A 23316-nucleotide genomic window follows, 5' to 3' on the forward strand; every position below is an offset into this window, starting at 1 on the left:
ACTTTTATTGGCTTTTTGTTGTTGTTGTTGTTGTTGTTGTTGTATTTCCTTTGCACGGGTATCTATACCTATAAAGAACTTTTCACACCTCAGACCATGTGTTCCTCATAACATAAAGATTTCTCAAGCAGCCACACGGGTATCTTTGCCTCCATGACCGCCGGGTGGCGCTGCAGTTCTGGTACGGGGTATTCCGTTGACAGGCTGCGGCAGAAGAAGAAATTGGTTCTTCTCCTCAGTTGCTGCTTTTAGCGCAGTTAACGCCGGTTTATAAAGGTACCTGTTATATTTATTAATATCATACATCGGATGTGTTGTGTCTTTAGCTTTGCGGGATTGAAATTCAAAGTGGGGGTCGCCTCTTCAGGCCGACTTGGTGGTTCCCACCCTCCGTGACGGACATCAGGAAGCAGGTAGCCTGCTAGCTAACGTTAGCATACTGTTAGCTTGTTTTAAGTGTCTGTTTTAACGAAGTCTGATGTAGCTTCTCTCTGATGTTCATATGCTGGTTGATTGTCTTCTTTCGGGTTAAATTAAGAGGTTATCAGAAAGCACATAATGCTAACCAGTCAGTTTTGTCGCTCCCTGACAGCCTGTATATTCTACCCTGTTTCAGTCATCCTGCAGACAGAATGGCCGAACCTGAGCTTCTGTTAGACTCCAACATCAGACTCTGGGTGGTTCTACCTATTGTCTTCATCACCTTTCTTGTCGGCGTGATTCGGCATTATGTGTCTATTCTTCTACAGAGTGACAAAAAGTTGACATTAGAGCAGGTTTCAGACAGGTAAGAAGGCTGAGTACACAATTATTACAAAGCTTCATTTGGATTTCATTCATTTCTGTTTTTGTGCTTTAAAAATCCAGCCAGGTTCTTATTCGAAGCAGAATTCTCAGAGAAAATGGAAAATACATTCCTAAACAGGTAAGTCTTAAGTCTTCTAAATATGTTTAAATATTTAGATTTTCCTCAAAGAAAAGTATTGTCCTGCTATTTATGTCAGTAAATACAAATATATAGTTAACAGCTGTTGGACATCTGAAAATAAATTTAATCTGTGATCAATCGATTCTCTCAAGTCATTTTTTGGGACGACTAGATTCCAATTATTTTACAGGTTCTGTTTATTTTCAGAAATGCCTATTCCACATGCCTAACAATATCTGTTGTAATTCTCATAATTATATAGGATTGTTTCCTCCATTTCATTATTAAACACATTATTATGAGTGCAGCTCTAAATTATTTAAATGTCTGAAGTAAAAAAATGAAAAAGAGAAACACTTGCTGGATTCTGGGCTGATCATCTGCATAATCTATATAGTCTTTTTAACTTAAACTCTATTTGCATTAGTTAAGGATTATATGGGGACCCCACGTAAATAATTAATTACCCCTACTACATATACTTTTTTTTGCTTAAATTTACAATTTAAATGTACATATATCTCATGGATATGATGTTAAAGCACTGCGTACTGCATAAAACCAGCTGAGGGCTGTGTGTTGCTGCACACACTTGTTTACTTAAGCTGAGGTGCTGTAAATTATGGAAACCACTTGTAACCAGATGTCCGCGTTTGTGTGTGACTGTTGGTGTTGAATTTTTCACTTCTGTCCTGGTGTCAAAAAAATAAAAATGTCTTTCATTTGACTGAATTAACCGAATTGTAAAAAGATGCAACAAAAAAGTATTCAAAGGGCCCTTTTAATGTTTATAAAAAAAAAAAGCAGAGCCACAGTCATTTTGATAGAGTTGTGTTTGTTGACTACTCTGTCTATGAGGCTAAGAATTGTAATAAATGTTAATGAGTAAAATAATAGGGAAGGTACAGTATGTTTTGATTAAATACTGCCCCATCAATGACTGTGGAATGGTTTATAAAAATCTGTTGTAATTCTTAGATCTTGTCGCGTTAAAGTCACCATTTGCATCTGATATTGCTGCTTCTCTTCAAGCTTTTTCTTTATAATCTCATATAAACGCATTAAGGTTTTGCTGGCCAGGGGACCTCAGATCACCCCCCCCCCCCCCCCCTCCCATTACTGTCCAATTTACAGAAATGCCTATTCAAATTCGATAGGTACTATCGCGGAAACTGGGATTCAGCAATATATATAGTAGGTTATTTGTCAGAAAATTTTTTACTTTGAAAATGACTGATATGGTCGGTTTTCACAGGAATAACAGCACAAACAATCTTCACAATTATTAAAAAACACATGTGGTCAATAGATAAGATTAATCCCATGAAAATAGGGCTTTAATTGACATTGAAAGCTGTTTTTAGATAACGTGCTGAAATGTCACTCACTTGAAAGGTATTTAAACCATACTGATCAACAGAGTTTATGTGATAGGATCACTAGGTTTCCACTGCTGTGAAGTCATACCAAACCCTGATAATTCACTTTCTTTAGTCGTTATAAATGGTCAGCTTGAAGTATTATCACTTGTAATTTTGTATCAGTGTCTGCTTATATGGAGTCAAAATGTGTTTGGATTCTTTCTGTTGTTTTAATGGGTTCTGAGACCTGTATTTTTATAAAGCAAAAATAATAATAACGGAATAACTGTGTTCCCTTTGTCAGGTACAGGTTTAGAGTAAGAATGTATTTTTTGTGTTTTATCTGCTTAAATAAATTTTTCAAAGTCTTTAAGATCATAACTTAATTTGTTATGATCTTAAAGACTTTGATTTTATGGTTTTTTCAGCTGGAGTTGAGTTTTTGGAAGAAAATTGCTACTAGTTTGCTATTAAAAATGGAAAAATGTAAATAAAATAAAAAACTGGTTTATGTTAAACACTTTGCTGTTCTTTAGCATGTCTGTTGTGTTAAAATCAGTTTTACTAACGGCCTCTCTTTGTTTTAGTCTTTTTTGATGAGGAAATTTTACTTTAACAATCAAGAGGATGGATTTTTTAAGAAGACCAAAAGGAAGGTTGTTCCACCGTCTCCCATGACAGGTACACCCGTTAATCCAGTGGTTCTCAAACTTTTTCTGTCATTCCCCACTTTGGACAAGGGGGAATTTTCAAGCCCCGCCTGTCCCCATCGCCCCAACACAATGCTTATGAAATATGCAACAATCTTAAAATGTTCCAATTTTATTGAAGTAACAAGTAGTATCTAAATACAAACTATCTACATCGAATAACAGCAAGCTCAAAAATAAAGAAAACAAAAATGCAGCTGTGTCAAAATTTGTATTAAGCTCAAAGATAGAAAAAAATTAAAGTGCCAATCTGCAATCTGTTAAAAAAAGAAAAGAAGTGAAATCCATCTGGCAAGACAGGTCTATTTATCCCTGCATTAGTGGCTGCAATGAGCCTGTTTCGCATTGCACAGTTTCTCAAAACGGAGTTGCAGGCTTGATACTACCACTCTCAGGTCATGCTCAATGTTCAGCTGAGATCTGTATTTTGTTTTCAGTGAAGCAACAGCTGAAAAGCCCATCTCACAGAGATATGATGTGGCAAAGGGAAGAAGAATGCACACAGCTCTCTGCCCGATGAGGGGATACTCCCTCTCCACTCCAAACCAGAATTCACTATGAGTCTGAGCATTAAACCTGAGCCTCAGGGTGGAGTCAGACATCATGTCAATAAACTGGTCCTCCTCAGCAGACCTAAAATCAGCAGGTGCTGCAGACAGAATAGAAAAAAATAGACTTACTTTATTTTTCAATGCATAATAAACACAAAGAAATCAGTTTGACAACAATCCATTCCAGCTAGTAGCATACAACAGAAATAAATTAATGTATAATATATGAGTATAATATTCAATAAAATGTCAAAATACCAACCTGCTGCATTGAATGGATCCATAATAACCCAGGCATACTGAGCACTGTTGTTTGGGAATTATTTTTGAAACAATCCACTCAGGGAAGAGAGGTGCTGCTTAATACATGGGATCACTGTGGTGGCTCCAATAAGATAAAAATTGGATAAGATAAAATATTTCAAATTCAGTTATTTATGATCAACCTGCGCCGTCAATCCCGGCGCATGTGCGCTTTATTTGCAGTCTGCATGCTGTGTCTCTGACTGCAGCGCTGAGAGGGACTTCTGTGATAGCGGGGGAGAACGGGGTGGGGACAGAGGAGGCGCCCCACGGCAGCACCTGCCGCTGGAGGACAAGAAAAGGAACGATACGTGCTTTCACGTAAGAGTCTCCAAAAGTCCCTCGATTTGTCGCTAGTCGCTTTTTTGATAAAGAGTCGCTGGAGGGGTCTGAAATATAGCGACAAAGTCGCTGAGTTGGCAACACTGGGGCGCGAAAGTTTATTCCGTTACAAATAATATGCCGACGTCACGTCAATCATTATTTTGGCACTTCAGTTCCAGGTGAAATTTTTCTCATATCTAATGTTCTTTTAATTAGACTGCATGTAGACTAGTAATGATTACTTTGTGGGTTTGATTGGTCTAAAAAGCGGCAACATACAGCTATAAGGACAGTTTGCTCTCACACGTTCTACATTTATAGTCACACACACACACACACCGGAACTTGGCGCGCCCCACCTGTCACGTCTCAATTCCCCACCAGTGGGTCGCGCCACACACTTTGAGAACCGCGGCGTTAATCAATGCACCTGGGTAGCGGGGTGTTGTCATGATTTTGTGCAAATTTTGGTTTTGAATCTAATTTAAAAAAAATGTAATAGTTATGATGTGGTGACATTATTTGATTGCCTTTATTAGCAAAAAATGTCTTTTGATTTGTTGTTTTATTAAAGTTATCAAACTAAAACTATAAACAAGGAATGCTAATAGACTGATGTGAAATTAAGGTTTTGTGTGCATCTTATAAAGAAAGTATTTTGTGGTGAAATGCTCATATCGGCTTTCTTAAACTATTTTAAAGGGTATTAAGATCGATAAATATTGAAAAAGGGATGTTGGCCTTAAACAGTGTTTTTCCAAGTTTTAGTTTCTATTAGCCTCCCTTTCTCTAAAACCTAATCAGTGTTATTTTCTGTTTTGATTGGAAATTGAATTTTGCTTAAAGCGAAAGTTAAAACGTGGATTAAACTCTTCTACAGACTAAGTGTAGAAGAGTTTGAATGTGGAGTATTGGTTTTAACATTTTTTATTAGTGTTGGAATAGACTAATTCCCCTGTGTTATTACAGACCCCAGCATGCTTACAGACATGATGAAAGGTAACGTGACCAACGTGCTTCCCATGATCCTCATCGGCGGCTGGATCAACTGGACCTTTTCAGGATTTGTAACAAGTAATAGTGTTTCTGTTCAAAGCTAACATATTGACTTCTGTGCTAATAAGTTAATATTTCAAAGGCTAATTAAAGGCTAATTAAGTTTTAATCTAATGGTTGTTTTCTTTTTGCAGCAAAGGTTCCCTTTCCTCTCACCCTGCGATTTAAGCCCATGTTGCAGCAAGGAATAGAGCTCCTCTCACTAGATGCCTCCTGGTAAAGAAATAAAACAAGATATCCAAACTTTTACTGCAACATTCTCTCTGATATAAATAGAAAACACATTTGAAGAATTGTGTGATCTTGTGACTGTGTCCTTTCCTAAATTTCTTTTCCTTTTCAGGGTGAGCTCAGCCTCATGGTATTTCCTAAATGTCTTTGGACTGAGAAGCATGTACTCATTGATATTGGGTCAAGATAACGGTAAGTGTAGTTGATGGTGCATCATTACCTTTTGCATACCAAGCCATTATTCGTCATTCCCCCCTGCCACTGAATTCCCTCCAGGTGCCGACCAATCAAGAATCATGCAGGAGCAAATGAGTGGTGCTGCCATGGCCATGCCTGCTGATACAAATAAAGCTTTCAAAGTATGCAGCATACTGCCATGATAATGAGATCCTTTAATGAGAAATGGCTGTTTTTTTATGTGTTTTATTTTTATTTGATTGTAGGCAGAGTGGGAGGCCCTGGAGCTGACTGACCACCAGTGGGCCCTGGAGAGTGTGGAGGACGAACTGATGAGCAGGGAGCTGGACTTTGATGGCATGTTTAACAAGGAGCTGCCAAGCGGCATCTTCTGATGAACAGATCTGAAATTAGTCATAGCAGGGATTTGTGTTTTTTCTTTTTTTTTTTTTTTTTGTCTTTTCATGATGTGCAACGTTTACAAGTCTATGGTCATTATGTGTTTAAGTATTCATTTTCCTGTCCATAAAATAACATAAACATGCTGTAGGTTCTTGCAGTCTCATATCTATCCTCCTGAGACCCACATGTTTTTATTTTTTTTTTGTCCTCTGTGGAGGGCATTGATTTTTAGATCTTCAAGCGAGCTCCATATGAGCTCTCTGTGGCCCAATCCTAAACCGGCCCCTAAGCACTAGCCCTCTTTAAGATCCACTGGTTTTTTTGCATTTTCGTCATACTGACAGAAAATCACAAGTTAGGAAAAAGCAAAAAGATGTCATTAATCCCTAATGGGAAGGTCCTCTTTGAAAGAGTTTTATTTGACAGCATAAATGTATTTTTACGAAGGGAGCAAATGTTTGATGTCATATCAACAGTAGCTACTGGCATGCACATGGGGTGTCACAGTGTTGACAAAGAAAATACTGGTTTCATTTTCTCCCCACCTTCTATCAAGGTACCCTCCAAAGCTGCGAGTGAGACTTCATTATGAGTGACTCTTCATAGTTAGGGGGTCGTGCTTGGGAGGCGGTTTGGCATCGGGCCTTTGTTGCGCCCGTTAAATCTTGAAATATGCTGCCCATATTTCCAGGATGATGGAAATCCCCTCATTAACATTTTGTTTAAATCATGTAACATTTTAATTGTCTTCTGTTGATAATGACATTTCCCTGTTAATGTGAATATCTGAAGTAGAATTTAGGAAATTCACAAAGTTTTAATCCTCTCAAAGCAAGTTTTATCCAGTGTGTCGTAGAGGACGAGTTCCTAGTGATTATTTTGAACCATTTTTCTTCAGGTATGATGCAGCAACGGTTTTACTGAGACGTGGATCATACATAAAATGAGGCAGAAGAAGGCAACAGCTTTTAAGCAGTCTGCTCTGCAACTAAGTAAAAAGCCTGAGGAGCCATTATATAAAAATGTGTATTCTAGGACTGTATAACTTACTGACATTGGCATCTGTAAATGGAAAATGGATGTGTAGCTGATGGGTTTACAAACCTTATCTGAGTGTTTGAAGCAAAACAAATAGCTTTCTGGTAACAAAAGCTTTCATTAGAAATAATGGGGGAAAAAAGGCAACAGGAAGGTAGAGGCACATCTTAACGGTTGTCTGAAAACCCTCAGATGTTGCCTTTATAAATCCAGAATCATATCATTAGACCATAATGAATATTTGCAGTGGCTGAACATGTGGCGGTTCTGATGGCTCTGATCCAGGGTCCATAGAGTACAACCTCAGGACAAAAGCAAAAGATGGTCATTAAAAAGAGAGTTTCATTACCCATCATCATAGCAAAGTATAATAAAAAAAAAAAAAGAGGCTAGTTTGTGAGACTGCATGATCAGCTTTTAGCTAATGTAAAGTCTCACTGAAATAAACCATTTACAGTGTCGGGCATGACATTTTTCCTTCTAAAACCTGGACTGAGTACAGGTCAGCCCAGTACCTGGGAAATAAGAGCAGATAATTCAACATATGGCATAAAATTTGACTTTAGGTTGCTCAGTCACAGGGCATCTAGAACAGCAGGATTAGAATGAAACTTATAAATGGATTATTTTAGGAATTCAGATAATTTAAATACTTTGAATTTCAAATATAAAACACATTCTTAAATACTTGAACCACTTAAACCTAAATATTGTAGCTTTTAAGAAAAGTTTTCCATAGATTTCCTTGGGTTCAATACTTAAAAAAATGTAAATGGCAAAACCTTTTTTTGTTTTGGATCTCAGGAGGCTATAATCACATTTAATTTGCTGTTTTAAGTGTAAGGAAATATTTTGAAGCACTGAAAGGACTTATTGAAATTGCCATTTTTTCCCCCCTTATTTTCCTTACTACTTCTTTTCCCCCTTTCCTTATGTGTATCCCATCATGCATAAAGACTTTCCATTTCCAAATATGTCATAGCTAGAAAAAAAAATGTACAGGTATCAAGTTTTAAAATGAGAAACTTTTGAAACACTCCATTTGTTAATTGTAGAGCGTTCTTTGTCTTCCTCCAAAGCAGATCTGGGACCAGTTAAAGTCAGTCTGGATGTAGAAATAGGTTTTCAGTTGCAGAGGGTTTGTTTGTTTTGTTACATTACTTTGCATTTTGTACATTACACATTTTTTGGATTAATTTGTTTCCCCTACTTTATAATCTATAGCTACACATTTAATTAGGAGTTTTTTTGAACAAATAATTTTATCATTCCTTTTTTCCTGCCTGAATAAGTCACTATTACTGAAGTTAAACATTGTAAACTTATAAACAGGTTTTCCATCTGAGTGATGTGAAATGTTTGTTATACACTATTTACAAGTCATAATGCACAATAAATGCTCCTCTGCTTCTGCTTGTCTCTCTATAAGGTGAAGATTGTTCGTTATTCAACTTTAATCAAATTAAACCTTTATATGTCTCAGTTAAATGCTTTAAAAATAAATCAAGCTAAGAGTATTATTGGAAGCAAGACAAGTCCTTTGTAACATTTAACAACTACCTTTGTAACATTTAAAACATATATTTTGATGGTAAAATAATCACTTGTCCTGATTTGTTAAAAGAAGGGCTACTATAATAAATACATGAAAAAACACAGTGATGGAAACCCATCTTCTTAGTAACAACATAACTTAACCTCTTGGACACTAGGCCGAGAAATATGCTTGAAAATAACATGCCCAAAATGAATTGAATATTTCTCAAGAACTACAGAATTTATTTTAATTGTTTTGGTATCAAAATAAAGGCAAGACCCCAGAGAATATGTTACAGGTCTAAAAACCATCTTGGGGCAATGCTGAGGGCCCAAATTTGGGTCCTCATGTTATGAAAAGGTTTTAAGAACATTAATAGTAATACAGGCACTTTCATCTTTAACTTGGCCTTTTAAGTTTTTTACTTTTTCACTAAAAAGAAGTTTACTGCCACATAAGTGACCTTACTGAATGGCTAGATTCAATTAAAAGCAATTTTACCAAAAAAACTAACTAGCCCTGTAAAGGGTTAAGAAAGAAAAAACAGCTGTCATTAAAAAACATATTTCACAATGTGCTGCTATTTTTTTTTTAGATCAGTCTATTTTAAATACATTATATATATTTAATGTTATTTTAGGTATATGTTACGCAAATAATTCCAGCTGATATGCCTGTGCTTCAACATATTGAACAATATTTGAATCTTCTATTCCTGCTACATGAAGCACGTTTGAAATTTTTACTCACAAACCGATTTTTTGGAATACCTCTTATTGCTTGTTAATACTGCTGGTTACCAATCCAAACACAGGGCTCTTTATGTCATTCATCACAGGATCAGAGTATAGAAGAAAACATTATTTAAGTGACTTTGAAAGGCATTTATTAGCAAGTGGGCAGGTCTAAGTGTTTACACTCTAGACTTAATAGGACTCACTCTTTCCAAGGTTTGTACAGAGCAAGGCCTAAAAAAGAAAACAATGCACCCAACTTAGCAGCAACTTGTTACAATGGAGTGAGATGCCTTCACCAAACTACAACAGTTGTTCAGATTTCACCAAAAAAGCAAAATAACGGATTTCAGCTGTGAGATTCGGGTGGGGTTGAGCTGCGTCATCAGGCCTCAGTGATGCAATTAGGGGCAAAAAGTTAGCCTCTATGGGTTTTATGTAGCATATTTAGTTGCATTCTGCAGGTTCTTACAGCGGATCTAAGCCTTTCCTCAGAGTAGGATGAGGCTGTAGATGTGGGGTGGGCAATTCCAGTTCCTGAGGGTTGTATCCTGCAACGTTTAGATGTGCCTTTGGTTCAACACACCTGAATCAAGAGATGTTTGAGAGGACTCTGGTAGAACTGCCTGTATACTGAGGAAGCAACTCATCCGTTTGATAAAGGTGTGTTGGACCAAGGATGGATCTAAAAATTACAGGATACCAGCCCCCAGGCACCGGAAGTGCCCACCCTTGCTGTAGATAAATAAACATGTCAACCTTATTTGCAAAAATGTGGTTGCTATTCAAGGCTTGAAGTAAGGAAACAGTGATGCTAACAAGTAGAGCTCTGTTTTTACCAGACTCTTTATTTTCCAACCCTCTTCTATGGTAATAAATAACAGAAAGAAAAAGGACGTTGACACATGAGTGTAAAGATTCTTCTGTAGGGTGGCTACACTCAGCCTTAGAGATAAGTATCCTCATCATTCATGACCAACATATTTTAGTGGTTCAGTCACATGCTGTTAATGGCGGTTTCTATAATTGGCTGTATTGTAAGTGGCAAAGTACTGCATTAGAAATAAGAAGCACATAAATGCTATGTAAATCATGTATAGTATCATACACATCTTAGTTGATATGCAATTCTTTAACTTAACGATCTGTTACCTTTTGTTTCACACAACTAGAAAATTGGAAGGAATTGCACACTCCCTAATTTGGAGCATTTCTGTGGCTGTATGTTGATGATGGAAAGGCAGAAGCAGGGACTCACTAATGCAGGACACAGTTTATATGAGGAACAACTCTGGAAACTCTCCACCAGTGTCTGTGGTACTGCAGATCCATAAGCAAGAGCAGCAGATTTGGAGATGGTCTGATCTTTATGCATTAGATCTTGGGATGAAATGTTTATTTTTATAACATGGAACACCCATTTAACATTTCCATGATAATTAGATCTATTTGATTTTCTATCAATCTATCAATCAATTGATCGATAGTAATTCAATTATTGCTTTGTGTATTCCCACATGAGGACAGCTCAATTCAATTCCCTGTGTTAAGTCAATATGTTTACCAGTAATATTGCTGTTTCCAGTATATTTTTGGGTAATATATTTTTGGTCCTTTAATAAAATTATTATCGCTCCCTGTTTTAAAAAGCATCAACTTTTTGAACTCCTCCAGTTAGATCTATTGAATTCAAGCAATTTATTGGCTGGCATTCTGACACTGATAACCTTCCCTGACGTTTAGAGCTGTTCTCCAGCAGAGGGAGCTCTAGGACTACATGGGGGATGCAGCATTTGCTTTCCCCTTCTATTAGTCTTCTCACTGTAGATCTGGATCTGGTCACAATACTTGCACTGCAGCCAAATAGCAAGGGTGTATTTTGTCAAAGTGCACATAAAAGTTTGAGAGTGCAGGTTACAAGCATGCAGAAATAGGTGAACTGGGAAAGCACAGGTTAGTCAGTACATTGGTAAAATGGTGACACCTGTCACTGTTAATGCAAACTTACTATTGAGAAAACAGCAACAAGTATTTGTTTTGTATTCACACATATAGATTATGGTAAAATATGCATTTTTGGGAAATTACTCCTGAGAACCATCTTTTAGCACATGCACTGGACTTTTTTTCCAATTAATTTATGATTAATCAAAAGTACAATTCAAACAAGAAATTTAACAGCTTACAGGACATAACTAAAGAGGAGGGGATACAAAACTACACATTAGTATATACGTATGTTCTTGCACAACACAATGTAGCTATAACAAAAGGAAAATCAAAAAAGCTGCATTTTTAAAAAGTATTTAGACATGTCACTATATGCTCTAGCATTGTGTTGAATTTTTCTGCCTTTAGGGTTCAGAGAAGAAATATTCGGGGAAAAAATGACCAAATTAAATATTAATGTGTAATTCTATAGATTTTAAAGAAGAGTAGTTAATGTGTTGATTATAGATAATGGGCGAACCTTTTTTATATCACTAGTGCAAACATAAAAAAAAAAGTTTTCTTTGTAGTTTTAAAGCATCTACTTTAAATACAATCTCTGTTTCAAACATTTAGCAGCATTTAACCATTTTATACATTCAATTTGGATATTATTGAGGATTTAAATATCCTGTATGGCATTCTTGTTCTAAATCACATCTTCATTCATAAATAATTGTTATATAGAATAGATGTTAGTGAAGTATTACTTTATAAATTAGACATTTATTAACAAGCATATGTTGTTATCGCTTACACAAAATTTTGGAAGGGTATGAATACGCAGCAATGTTCGTTATTAAGTCAATGAAGACTTAAGTATGACTTTGCATCTGCTGTGCTGAATCTCGTTAGCTTTGGTCCTTCCAGATGCCATTATATGACAGAAACACAAATGGTGACCACTGACAAATTTCTGCTTTGACTTATGTGTTCTATTGTGGTGTAAGCAGAGGGACATTCCTCCTGCTCAAATTTATTGACTGCTTTGGTCTGGCTGGTATATTCAATCGAGAAAAACCTAATGTTGATTCAATTTTTTTAGCCCAATCTATCATGTGACTGCTGACTGATTTCTCTGGGTTGTTTGCTCCTTTTCTTCAACTTTTAGCTCCAGATCCTTTTCCTTAAAAAGAAAAAAAAAAGGATGCCTGCATCAGTTTGAGTTCCACATATTACGAGACAAGTGAGAATAACAAGTTTTTTAAATTTTTTTATTCCTGAACCATTTAATTAGAATGTTTAAATATGGACTATAACGACATGTATATAAATGTTTAAGAGAAAAGATGTTGCTACCTTCTACAGTTTCTGTCACAAAGTTTGTGCTTTTTCACAAAACGCTTATCATTGGTCCCCATTTTATAATTCTAAAAAAGATGCAGATTGTTCAGACTGTGAGTAGGAGATGGCCCCAGAGTCCCCATCCACTCTGGGCCTCTGATATTGATGCAGATTGCTCAGGCTGGGAATCTGCGGCTATGTAGTTTGTAATATTGAAAACAGTTTGTTATATTAGTCCTGATTTATTTATTCTTTATAAGTAATTAAAAAAAAATAGAAAAATTTTCTTAGAAAAAAGTAAACTTCGGATTGTATTTTTGCTCAACTCTTTATTGCTGCTTATTTAATCCTAAAAAAGTTTGTAACGAGTGGTTTTCCCTGGGAACTCTGTTTTTAACTATAAAGTGTGAATCACACTTTATAGTTTTCTGTTAGGTCTTACACTTTTTATGTCATGGCATTGGAGGTAGTAAAGATTTTAATTATAGAAAGTTAAAAAAAAAATAACAGCAATAATAATGAATATAAATTGTGAACTCTATAAATAAGTATGTTGATGACATATAATACAAATTAAAATATTTAAAGCTAAAAGTTTAAATATCAATCAAAAAAACCACATTGAAAAAAATAATGCAATTCAAGGAAGGGTATGAATAAATCATATTTAGTTACTTTAACACAATTTATTTTATGTCCTACCCTGCTTACATCAAACAATAGTGTTAAAGTCTACTAAATATGATTAAGTAAATGCCAAAAACGGTTGCATAATTTTTTTTCAGTGCAGGAAAAGCTGTGACTATCTGTCTCCCATCTGACCAACAGTCCAGGAAGGAGGCATGGTCAGATATGTAGGTTCTTAGGAGTTGCATTTACCTGCTTCTACTGCTCATGACACCCATTTGAGCAAAATTATTGCAAATCAAGCTAGGTACCGGTACATGATAATTTAATACAACACAACTATGCTTTCTTTGCACAGAGGAACATGGACAGATGAATAAGTGCATTTTCCACTGCCTCTGTATTTTGTATAAACATGCAAACATTTCAAGTGCAGTTTTTGTTTTGGTTAAAATGCATAAAGATTGTTTGTCTTCAGTAATCTGTCCTGGGCAGACACGTTTTCCCATTAGTATTCTACTGTTGTTTTTTCTGACAGTCCAAATATATTAATTAAACCAGTGCCTCCTTTCTGGCAATAATGACTGCAGAGACTCATGGATGGAATTTTGAACTCATCTTTCAAACATGGTAAATAAACATAAAAACTGCTCCCATCATCAGTTTCAGGTTTCATAAATCCCTTTATGGGTGATAAGTATTTAGGTTTCCATACCCCTTTCCCAAAATTTAGCATATAAACATATGATCAGCGAAATAATGAAGGCAAAAAAGGAATAACTTTTGAAGATCCAGCCCTAAGTGAAAAGATTAAAGGGTGGTATAAGAAATTCTATTCAAAACATTTTTTCACTATCAAAATATATAAAAACATGCTATTTTAATGTAAACGCATTCATCCAGACAGTCAGATTTTGTAACTGAATCCAGGAGATTTTTATTAGATTAAATTGTGAAAAGGCTCCTTTTCCCCCCCTAATTGCCTCTAGCTAACTATGAAATATTACTGTTTGTGTTTTTCCATGCATTAAACATAAAAGGTAAAATGCAATTCCCAAAGTTTGGATCAGGTTCTGTCATTACTAAGATTTGAAGCTGGCTCCTGTTTTGCAGTGTTTCTTTCAGTGAGTTAAATTTACATTTAGCTACCCAGTCCCTTTAGTGAATGAAAAATTGTGCTAAAAGAACCACAGTTTAATTAGTGAGTCATCAAATAAATGTTCATCAATTGAATTATTTAAACCAAAGAGAATTACTTGCAGGACTCCTTCTGTTTCTTTTTCTTTTTTCATGCTTTCATCAAGCTGAATGTTCTTGTTACTGAAATGTGTGCCAGATGTTTCGTATAGACCTTCTATACACAAAGATTTTCTTCCAGATATGTTTTCCATTTTGCCTTCTATGTATTTTGGATTAATAAGGAATGCTTTTAGTCATATCTTCTGTCTATTATTCTGTTTTAAAACTCTTTCAAGAAAGCCTTTTTTACTCTTGGTGTGATATGTGCAGGATACTGTTTCAAGTCGAGCAACACTGCCATGTTTTCTTTTTTTTCTTATTAAGCCTTAATAAACCCTTATTAGAAATGCTTTTTGTTCTCCCTTTTCTAGCCATGTTGTACTCTGCAATGTTTCTCCTAATTGAGCTCATTACAGCTAAAGATAGCTCCCACTTTTCCTTCTTTAATGAAAACAACTGGCTCTGAAGTTTACCTGATTGCAGTAGACGGGCATCACTACAGTGAATTCGATTGCAAGTAGATTACTAAAATTCCTCAGTAAAGATAACATGTTTTTAATATGTCGATTAGGGAGGCAGTAAGTCAAACTGCAATTTTTTCTTTAAAACCAATGCATCTTCAACTTTTGCTTTAAATCATAACAATGTTTTCTGGCTTACAAGGATGCAAATCACACAGAGATTCAGTTTTCTTTGTTAACATTAAACCAATGCTCAAATTAAGTGCTGTAGTTCATCCATTAGCCACATGATGGAGAAACTGCAACACGGAAAGTGTTGATGAACATCAGTATTTACCTGCTTGTTGTTCTCAAATGTGCTCTTCACAGATTTTCTTTTTTTTAAGTAAAGTGGTCATGGTTACACCCTGAGTTTTGCAACAGGGTTTGCATAAATTAGCTGATTACATCTCAGTTTGGGATTGGCTTTTTAGTCCGTCAGAATGAGCTTCACGCCAGCAAAGCAGGGCGTAAACAAAATCCAATTTGTTCCACCTGAGAAACCACTGCTCAACAGGAACATGTAAAACAAGCTACTGTTTTGAAATTTTGTCCACATGCTGACAGGTGTTTCACAAGGAAACAGATTTTCAATAGTTATATTATCAAAAATTACATTTTAATGAGTGCAGAATACATATTAATTCATAAAATAGGACTGAAATTAAATTAATTGAGCGCAATGAATTGACATGTTAAAAAGCTGAGATAAATAAAAGGCAGAACAAAAAAACCAAAACAAAATATTTGACAGAAATCAGACATTTTAACATATGCTCCTGTTCTTTTTCATTGTTAATTTCAAGTGCATGCTTTTAGCCCTCCAGTTTCTACCAACAGTCTATGATAGGTTTTGGTAATTGGGAAAGTTGCTCCATCCTACATGTTATCAGTGCACTACAGCAATGTTACTGTCCAACTCTTATTCTAAGCACACTGTGTCCAACCATTCAAACTATTCAAATTGTGCATTGATTGAATTTGAGCCAACTAAACTTCCTTCCTTCGATTTCTGCTTCAACAATAAACAATCAAACATTGAATCAGGGTAATCCTATTAAGGATGTGTTTGTTTGTTTTTTTTGTTTTTTTGTCTGGAAATAATCCCAGCCTGTATTTTTGAGATTTACAGAAAGTGCAGTTACAGAAGGGAGGTCTTCAAATTTAGATTCATTCATTTGACCAAGAGAACAATTTATTCTTGCAGTCAACCTGTCCATAATAACAGAAATACAAAGCACTATAGAAAACAAAAACCCATAACATTTATAGTTAAGACAAAATACATGGCATCTAAACAGGGACTTTTTTTGTGCATTAAACAGCTTTATGCCAGACTGAATAAACGCTCAATTATATAGATTTGTTTAAATGTTTGTTTAAAGTTTATGTATAACTTATAAAATTTGATAAACAATAGAATTTTTACTATATTTTATAGGTATTTTATTTTGAATATATTTTAAGCTCAGAACAAATTAAACTGGTTCATTGAACGCTTTCTATAAAAAAAAGACTAAAGTAAGGAAAAACAATAAAAAAATAAAAAATAAAAAACCAAGTAAAATATCTCCATCTCGTTTCAGAGAACTTGCCTTTATTTGTCTAAAATTAGATTTGCCTCATCAGGCTGATCAGATACAGCTGTTTGGAAAAATAAGTTACATAAGGCCTCTCTGGTGGCTTAATTGGGAATATATTTCAATATAATTAAGGCACAAATGAAGGCCAGTGCACCGATAACACATGGTTTTCTAAGAGACAAAGTAAGATAAAATGATCATAACCTTTTGTTTGAGCCTTCAGCACCTCTTTGTTCATCTTATTCACATCAGGATAATGAGCTATGAAACACTTTAAGTCACTTTAAACCGCACGAGGATTTGTGATGAACCTTGAAACATTCATGGTAAATCCCTTTTTAATCAGTCTGAGTTACACTACTAAAATCAGTTCTGTTAAACTTTCTTTTTGACTAGCATTAAAAAGTATTTGGCATCATTAGATCAAAGCAAAGTTTCTCCAGATGATAGTCTAGACGGGTTCTGGATCAATATGCATTTCTTCAAAACTTTCAAAGTAAGGTATTTTTTTCAAATTATATAATCTCAGGGTATAAGACAAAGATCTGAGTACAAATGCAACCCACCAGATGCTGCACTGACATCTGTAAATGTGTGTTCTTTTGTGTGTTCAAATGTTAGATTTTTGTATACTTAACTCACAAAACATAAATTTTTTGCTGTTGCAAATGGATGCATGAAAATGTGCTATGGCAATACATTAAACTGAACTCTATCAATAAGACTCTCAAGGTCACGGAAGGATGATGAAAGCTTCAAATTCTGTGACATATCCCACAATGCCGGCACCTTTGAAGTGCAGGAGTGCAACAGGGTACTGTTCATACTGCATGAATAATAAATGAAGCATGAGGTGACTGAGTCACAGGCAAGTTGGCTTTCTTTTGTCACTGTTGCGAAAACTTTCAGTCGCACAAAAAAATAAATGATCCTAATTTTATGGTGTTTGTAGCACCATACGATGAACGGACATATTTACAGATATTGTGTCCAAGCTGCATAGAACATATGTACAGCAGGACAAAAGATGTAACATTATTGCATCTTTATTCACCAGGACTGAGGTACAGTTTTAAGATATGCAGAATAATGATTATAAATATTTGATTATTATAATTGAATTCCAGATGTGTACTGTAATGTTTTTCTCAGCTGTTTTTATTAGGAACTTAATCTGCATATTGCTCTACTTAAGGTCTTCTTACTTCCCTGATCTTTAAATATTTGATCAATTAAAGAAAAATTCAAAAACTGTAAGATTTTCTCAGAATTCACTGATCTGGCTGCTGACAAGATCATTTCAGTCCAATGGGGCTGAGGGTTTCTGTGCTACATTTAAAATTGATATTTTTCATGTCTCTGTTAACTAAAAAATATAAGAATAAGTCTTGTATCTATCTGGTTATCTGTTGTTTTTTCTCTGTTGGTTAAGCTCATTTCTTAAAACAGAAATTACATTCTCAAAACTCAAATGTCATTTGTCAAAACAGTCTTATAGTTTAGCAAAACACAATATTTTCCTTTCAGAAAGATTAATTTCTTCCAAAACTGTTCATTTTTGCCAAAAATGCCAAGATTACTCTCAATTCTTTACGACATCTTTTAAAACAGACTGGATGTTGTCACCATTCTGTGCTTTTCCAAAAAACAACCTGGATGATTCAGCACAACAAGAGGTTTAATCAGCAGAAACTTGTCTTTGTACCAAAACGGTTTCTTTCTGCATCAAAACAAAGTTTCTGTCTCATACAGAATGCCAGTTCCTCCAAAATGCATCATCCTTTTGGCTTTGTGTGAGCACGCACTGCAAGTCAGAATGTTTAGATGTTTTGTCACTGTGGCAGAGGACCATTGAAATGTACCTCATCTTAGATATGATTACCATACTCATTTCAATTGAATACAAGTATAAGAAAGTGGTGATAGAATTTATCTACAGGAGTGACAGCCAAGATTTGACAAGATTGCACACATACTACCAAGAAAATCAATACAATTATTATTTATACAATGCAACTTCAGAGTGACAAAAAAAAAATATGGAAGTCAAATATTGACAGCATAGGTGACTGGTGGGAACAAAAATAATATTTGTGGGCTGCCTGTAAATAAAGGTTAGGGTTTACACATCTTTACTGCTCCCTGTCCTCGACTTTATCCCCCTGGCCACCATTGGCCACCACCTTCAAGTGTATCTGGCTGCAGATTGCAAGACAGAAGCGTGTCATGTGTCGTATGAAACAGGGAAATCAAGAAAAAAGGAACTTTTTTAAAGTACTTTAAATGTGAAATTATTACATACTGTTCAATAAAAGATAAGCTTTTTTAATTAAGAGTAATTTTCATTTGAATGTGCTTTACTGGAGACATTCATGTTTGTCAAAGAACACTACTGCCACCTACCGGACTGTGGCTCCTTCTACTGCACCTTGTGGCGTCACATTGCGGTATCGGCTGTTGAGCAAGTCCCAGTGCTGTATCTGGTGTTTGTTGCAATGTGCTATTATCTAAGTCATCTTGAAAACATTCTTCTTCTAAATGTTGGCTACATATTACATGTTTTTTCAGGCAAATCCCCCTTCTTCAAGTTGGCAATCCAACAACAAACCCTTAGGTGGTGGATCATAAACTAGAAAGGTGAAATAACTAATGTTTTTTTCCTCTTACTCGATGTATTACAACATCCAACTGCCATACACATGGGTATTGTCACTTTAATTATAGTTCTCATGAACTTCAATGGTTAAGTCCTCTCAAAATCTTAAATAATTGTTGTTGATTGCAGGCTTTTCCAGTAGTTCCTATTGATTTTGCTTGTAAAGCGGGGAGAAAGGCGCTAGGCTTACCGCAGGAAGATGTCAGGAGTGAGGTGTTATTATATTTGGTCAAAAATTGCCGGTCTCAGACTCCGTGATCACGACGAAAAATATTGTTTTTATTTTATTTTTTATGATTAACGCTAAATTCATGAAATCACCATGAATGTATTAGTTTTAGGTATAGATAATGATCCACTGGCTATTCCTTTACCCATTAACTCACTTTCCTAATTTAAGCACATTGCATAAATGAATCACACATATTTGTATTTTCCAGCCTTTGTTTCTGTTAAAATTTGTTCCTGTTTACACTTAATGAAAAGGTAAAATTTAATACAAATAAGAAAAGCATAAGTAAGCAAATAAGTAAAACTCTCAAAGGAGAAATTGGAGCTCTTATAAAAGAAAATTCTGTGAGGACAAATTATACTTGAAATATACCATTTATTATTTACACAAAGTGCTGCCTGTGTCAGTTTAATTGATGAAAAGGGTGGATGGTCTGTTTGATTGTCATCAGTGGTCTTAATATGATCTTGTTTGTGTTAGGATACGTCTGAGGATATTTCTGAGGATATTTCTAAGGATATGTGTATGTTTCTATTTACAATTGGTACTTTTGATCTGACAAACAAGCCTCATCAGAATGCATATACTGTAGTATTAAATATGACTATAGATAAAAAGCCACATTTGAATAAAAAAACCTCAAGCAGTTGTCAGTTTTCAACATCTTAAAACACTAGGATACAATGCTGGTATTTCTTACCTTGGGCTTCATCTATTTTTTTCTAATTCTCCACGGCGGCCACCATTGTTAATATGCCAGACAGGTTTGGCCTTGTGCACTGGCCAACACAGGGCTAGATGACTCAGTGCTAAGGGTCTCATTAGATACAGAAACACCAGTCAGGAGGAAACAACAGAATACCACTGATAAGGCCATGCACAGTACTGCACTGAGAGACCTTGTCAAGCAAACTCAACTATCAAATTATGAGGAGACTATGAAGCATGACATTCCCATATTTTAGCTTTTAAAGTCCATGTTTGCAGATGTTAGCAGCGTGTTCCTGCTTGTATTTTGATTAAACAGAATTATTTCCCTTACCAAAAATGATTACAGATATTGCTGCAACTAGTTAGGTAAAAAGGTAGTTCCCTCTTGCAGAAAATAGTCTATGGTATATAGTTAATATGAAAGGTTCTTTGTTTATTCAACTTTGAAATTCTTTTTTTTGGTGTAGAAACTTTAGCAAAGTTTTTAAAGTCTTATTTCAATTCAGTTTATTTATATATTGCCAATTCACAAGTTCATCTGAAGGCACTTTACAGAGAAAAATTCAACAAGATCATATAGTCAGATTGGTTCAAAGTTTGCCATCTAAGGAAAACCAGTTGATTGCATCGACTTTTTTACTCTCTGCATCCCTCACACCAAACATGCTTGTAGCGACAGTGGAGAGGAAAAACTCCTTTTAACAGGAAGAAACCTCCAGCAGAACCAGGTTCGGTGTGAGTGGCCATCTGCCGAGGCCGACAGGGTTCAAGGAGACAGAAGGGGACATAACGAAAGAAGCTGAGATACAAAAGGTAACTGTTAAGCAGCTCTACAGGACGCACACAGCCAGGCAGACGAGTTGTTTATATATGTTAAAGAATATAAGACAAATAAAAATTTATCTTTTTATTTATATGTCTTATGTTTTTTTGTACAAAAAATATAAAACACATTGGTGTTTGTGTAATTTAATTAAAAGTTTGCCTGCAACGTTATATTGTCCAATAACATTTTTTGGGGGATTGAAACAGAAAGTAGCCAAAAACAAGTCAATCCAGACGAGATTAAATACTCTTTAAGTTTTCCTTTGTCGGGATTAGCTTCCAGCTTCCAAACAATAAAGGATTCCCCTTACTTTTATTTTTAGAAAGTGTAGTCTCCAATCAGACATTCACTGATCTGCTTAATGATAATCTTTTTCCACATTTGCAGAAGAAGAAATCCTGGAAAATTTTGTGACTGACTCTTAACAAAATGCATAATAACATTTAATGAATCTTCAACATCAGGTAAACAGAAGAGGATCAGGGTTGTAAAGAAACTTGGACTGAGCAGAGTTAACCATTATTACCTGGAAGTGGTTTACTCTGTAACATAATACCAGTAAATCTGAAACCCGTAGTCTAATCCCACAGGCATTTGATGTAATATGTCATCGAGGTAATATAGTCTGCTTGGCTGAGTATCCAATAAACACTCCTGTTGTCAAAACCCATCAGTGTGTCTCTACGGACCTCTGAAAATGGACAGATGCTGGTCTGACTCCAGCTTAAACCACCTGCACCAAAGCAGTTTTATTGCTGCTTCTATGCTATTTGCATTTCTTCATAAATTATGTTTAATGTTTGAAAACAAACTATTCTTTTGATTTTCTATTCCAGTTCTTTTCAAAAGACATAGAGATGGGTGAAAATTAGAGATGCAGGCTTAAATAGACAAACCACTCTTCTTCATGGAATATATCATATAATATCCAGCCATACAAACTTTTCATATCATATCCTATATCTTTTAAATTTTTGGGGTTGCTTGCCTCTTTTTCAATTAAATTGCACAAATTAGAGCAAGAAAAAAAATCAGGATTCATTTTAGGATTTAGGATTTAGGTTTAGGATTCATTCCTTCATTATTTGTCAACTTTTTCTAGTTAGGAGTTGAAAAACAATAATCTTTCATTTGTCATCACAGTTTTTACATACCATCCTTGTGAAGCAGTTGACAGCCTACTGTGCCTGGAGAGCCATATGGGGCTAAGGGTCTTGCTCAGGGACTCAGGCAGTCTGTGGCAATAAACCAGATGATTGCAGTGATTTCAGAAAGAAAGCACTCTCTGTAAACCCCTATAATTTGATGTTCTGAAGTCTGAACCACAAGATAACATTAAATGTTCCTTTTTGGATTACTAATGAAATAAATTTGAATATAGTCTACTAGTTCAGTCCGTTTCTTCTCAGATCATAAAGGGTTTTTATACTTTATGGTCTGATAAGGCAGCTTTATTTGCATTGCCCCATCCGCAGACAGGATAAGTGAAAGTGTTTTAGAGAAAAATAAGGGGTCAGAAAAAACAAACAAAAAAACCCCAAAAAAGCAAACAAAACTGAAATTAAATTCAAAGCATATAATGCACTTTAAAAACAAAGTATTGTTTAAAAAGATATACATAATTAGATAAAGAACACAGGCCATTTAGTTTAACATAACTTGTAACTTCCCAGATCAAGACATGGGAGCTACTCTTATTTTGGAAAATTAATATTGTTTTGCATTACCTTTGAAGTGTCCAGTATAGATGAATGATAATAATAATATATGTCCATTTAGTATAAAATAAAACAATTAATTAGCTGCATCAGTTTACCCTTTTTACTACCTTATGCTCCATCAAATGTATAACAGTTGTACAAATGGTCAGTGAAAATTATTTCATGTTTCTCCCTGAAGGCTAAATAATTGGTTCAGGGGTGCTGCAGGCATATTACTGTCTGCTGCCAGAATTGCAAAAGCAGTGTAGCTCTGAGGATGAATGACTTCTGCTTGAATGGAAAGTCAAAGCCATGAAAGGTAATAGTTAAATGTATTACAGGTATACAGCCTCATGTTAAATTGAATTCATTTCATCCAATGCATTTTATATGATTTCAGCCACCATAAGAAAGCCATTTTAAAGGCTCTTTTTATAGCCATGGTCAAAAATAAAATAAAATCAATTGCTTATTTTTTGGTTGTTGTTATAGTTTACTTTACAAACAAGCTTGGTTATGCCCTTTTGAATCAAGCATATTGTGTGACCCTTTGAGAGTGGCCATTATAGAAAGATAAGATTCTGAGACATTTATTTGGAAATAATAATAATAAAAAT

General features: G+C 35.2%; 1 protein-coding gene and 1 long non-coding RNA gene across 3 annotated transcripts in view; one reads left to right on the forward strand and one right to left on the reverse strand.

The window, feature by feature from the left end:
- LOC119776664 overlaps nt 1-22223 on the reverse strand; it is a 32158-nt gene extending 9935 nt beyond the window's left edge. The window contains exon 1 of the long non-coding RNA XR_005279807.1: nt 22154-22223. This is a non-coding gene — a long non-coding RNA (uncharacterized LOC119776664). The remainder of the gene's footprint in view (nt 1-22153) is intronic.
- Nucleotides 127-7214, forward strand: LOC119776663 (ER membrane protein complex subunit 3). Of its 2 annotated transcripts, none has more exons than XM_038275216.1 (9): nt 127-276; nt 617-787; nt 868-925; nt 2877-2970; nt 5147-5251; nt 5368-5449; nt 5577-5656; nt 5741-5823; nt 5908-7214. In XM_038275216.1, the coding sequence occupies exons 2-9, from the start codon at nt 633-635 to the stop codon at nt 6034-6036; spliced, it is 786 nt and encodes a 261-aa protein (XP_038131144.1). In that variant the 5' UTR covers nt 127-276; nt 617-632; the 3' UTR covers nt 6037-7214. The 2 variants fall into 2 exon arrangements, with proteins under 2 accessions (XP_038131144.1, XP_038131143.1); XM_038275215.1 differs by having other exon boundaries at nt 185-413.
- Nucleotides 22224-23316: the final 1093 nt, after the last annotated feature.

Source organism: Cyprinodon tularosa, unplaced genomic scaffold (genome assembly GCF_016077235.1).
Source record: "Cyprinodon tularosa strain WSP-4 unplaced genomic scaffold, ASM1607723v1 ctg95, whole genome shotgun sequence".
Lineage (NCBI taxonomy): Eukaryota > Metazoa > Chordata > Actinopteri > Cyprinodontiformes > Cyprinodontidae > Cyprinodon > Cyprinodon tularosa.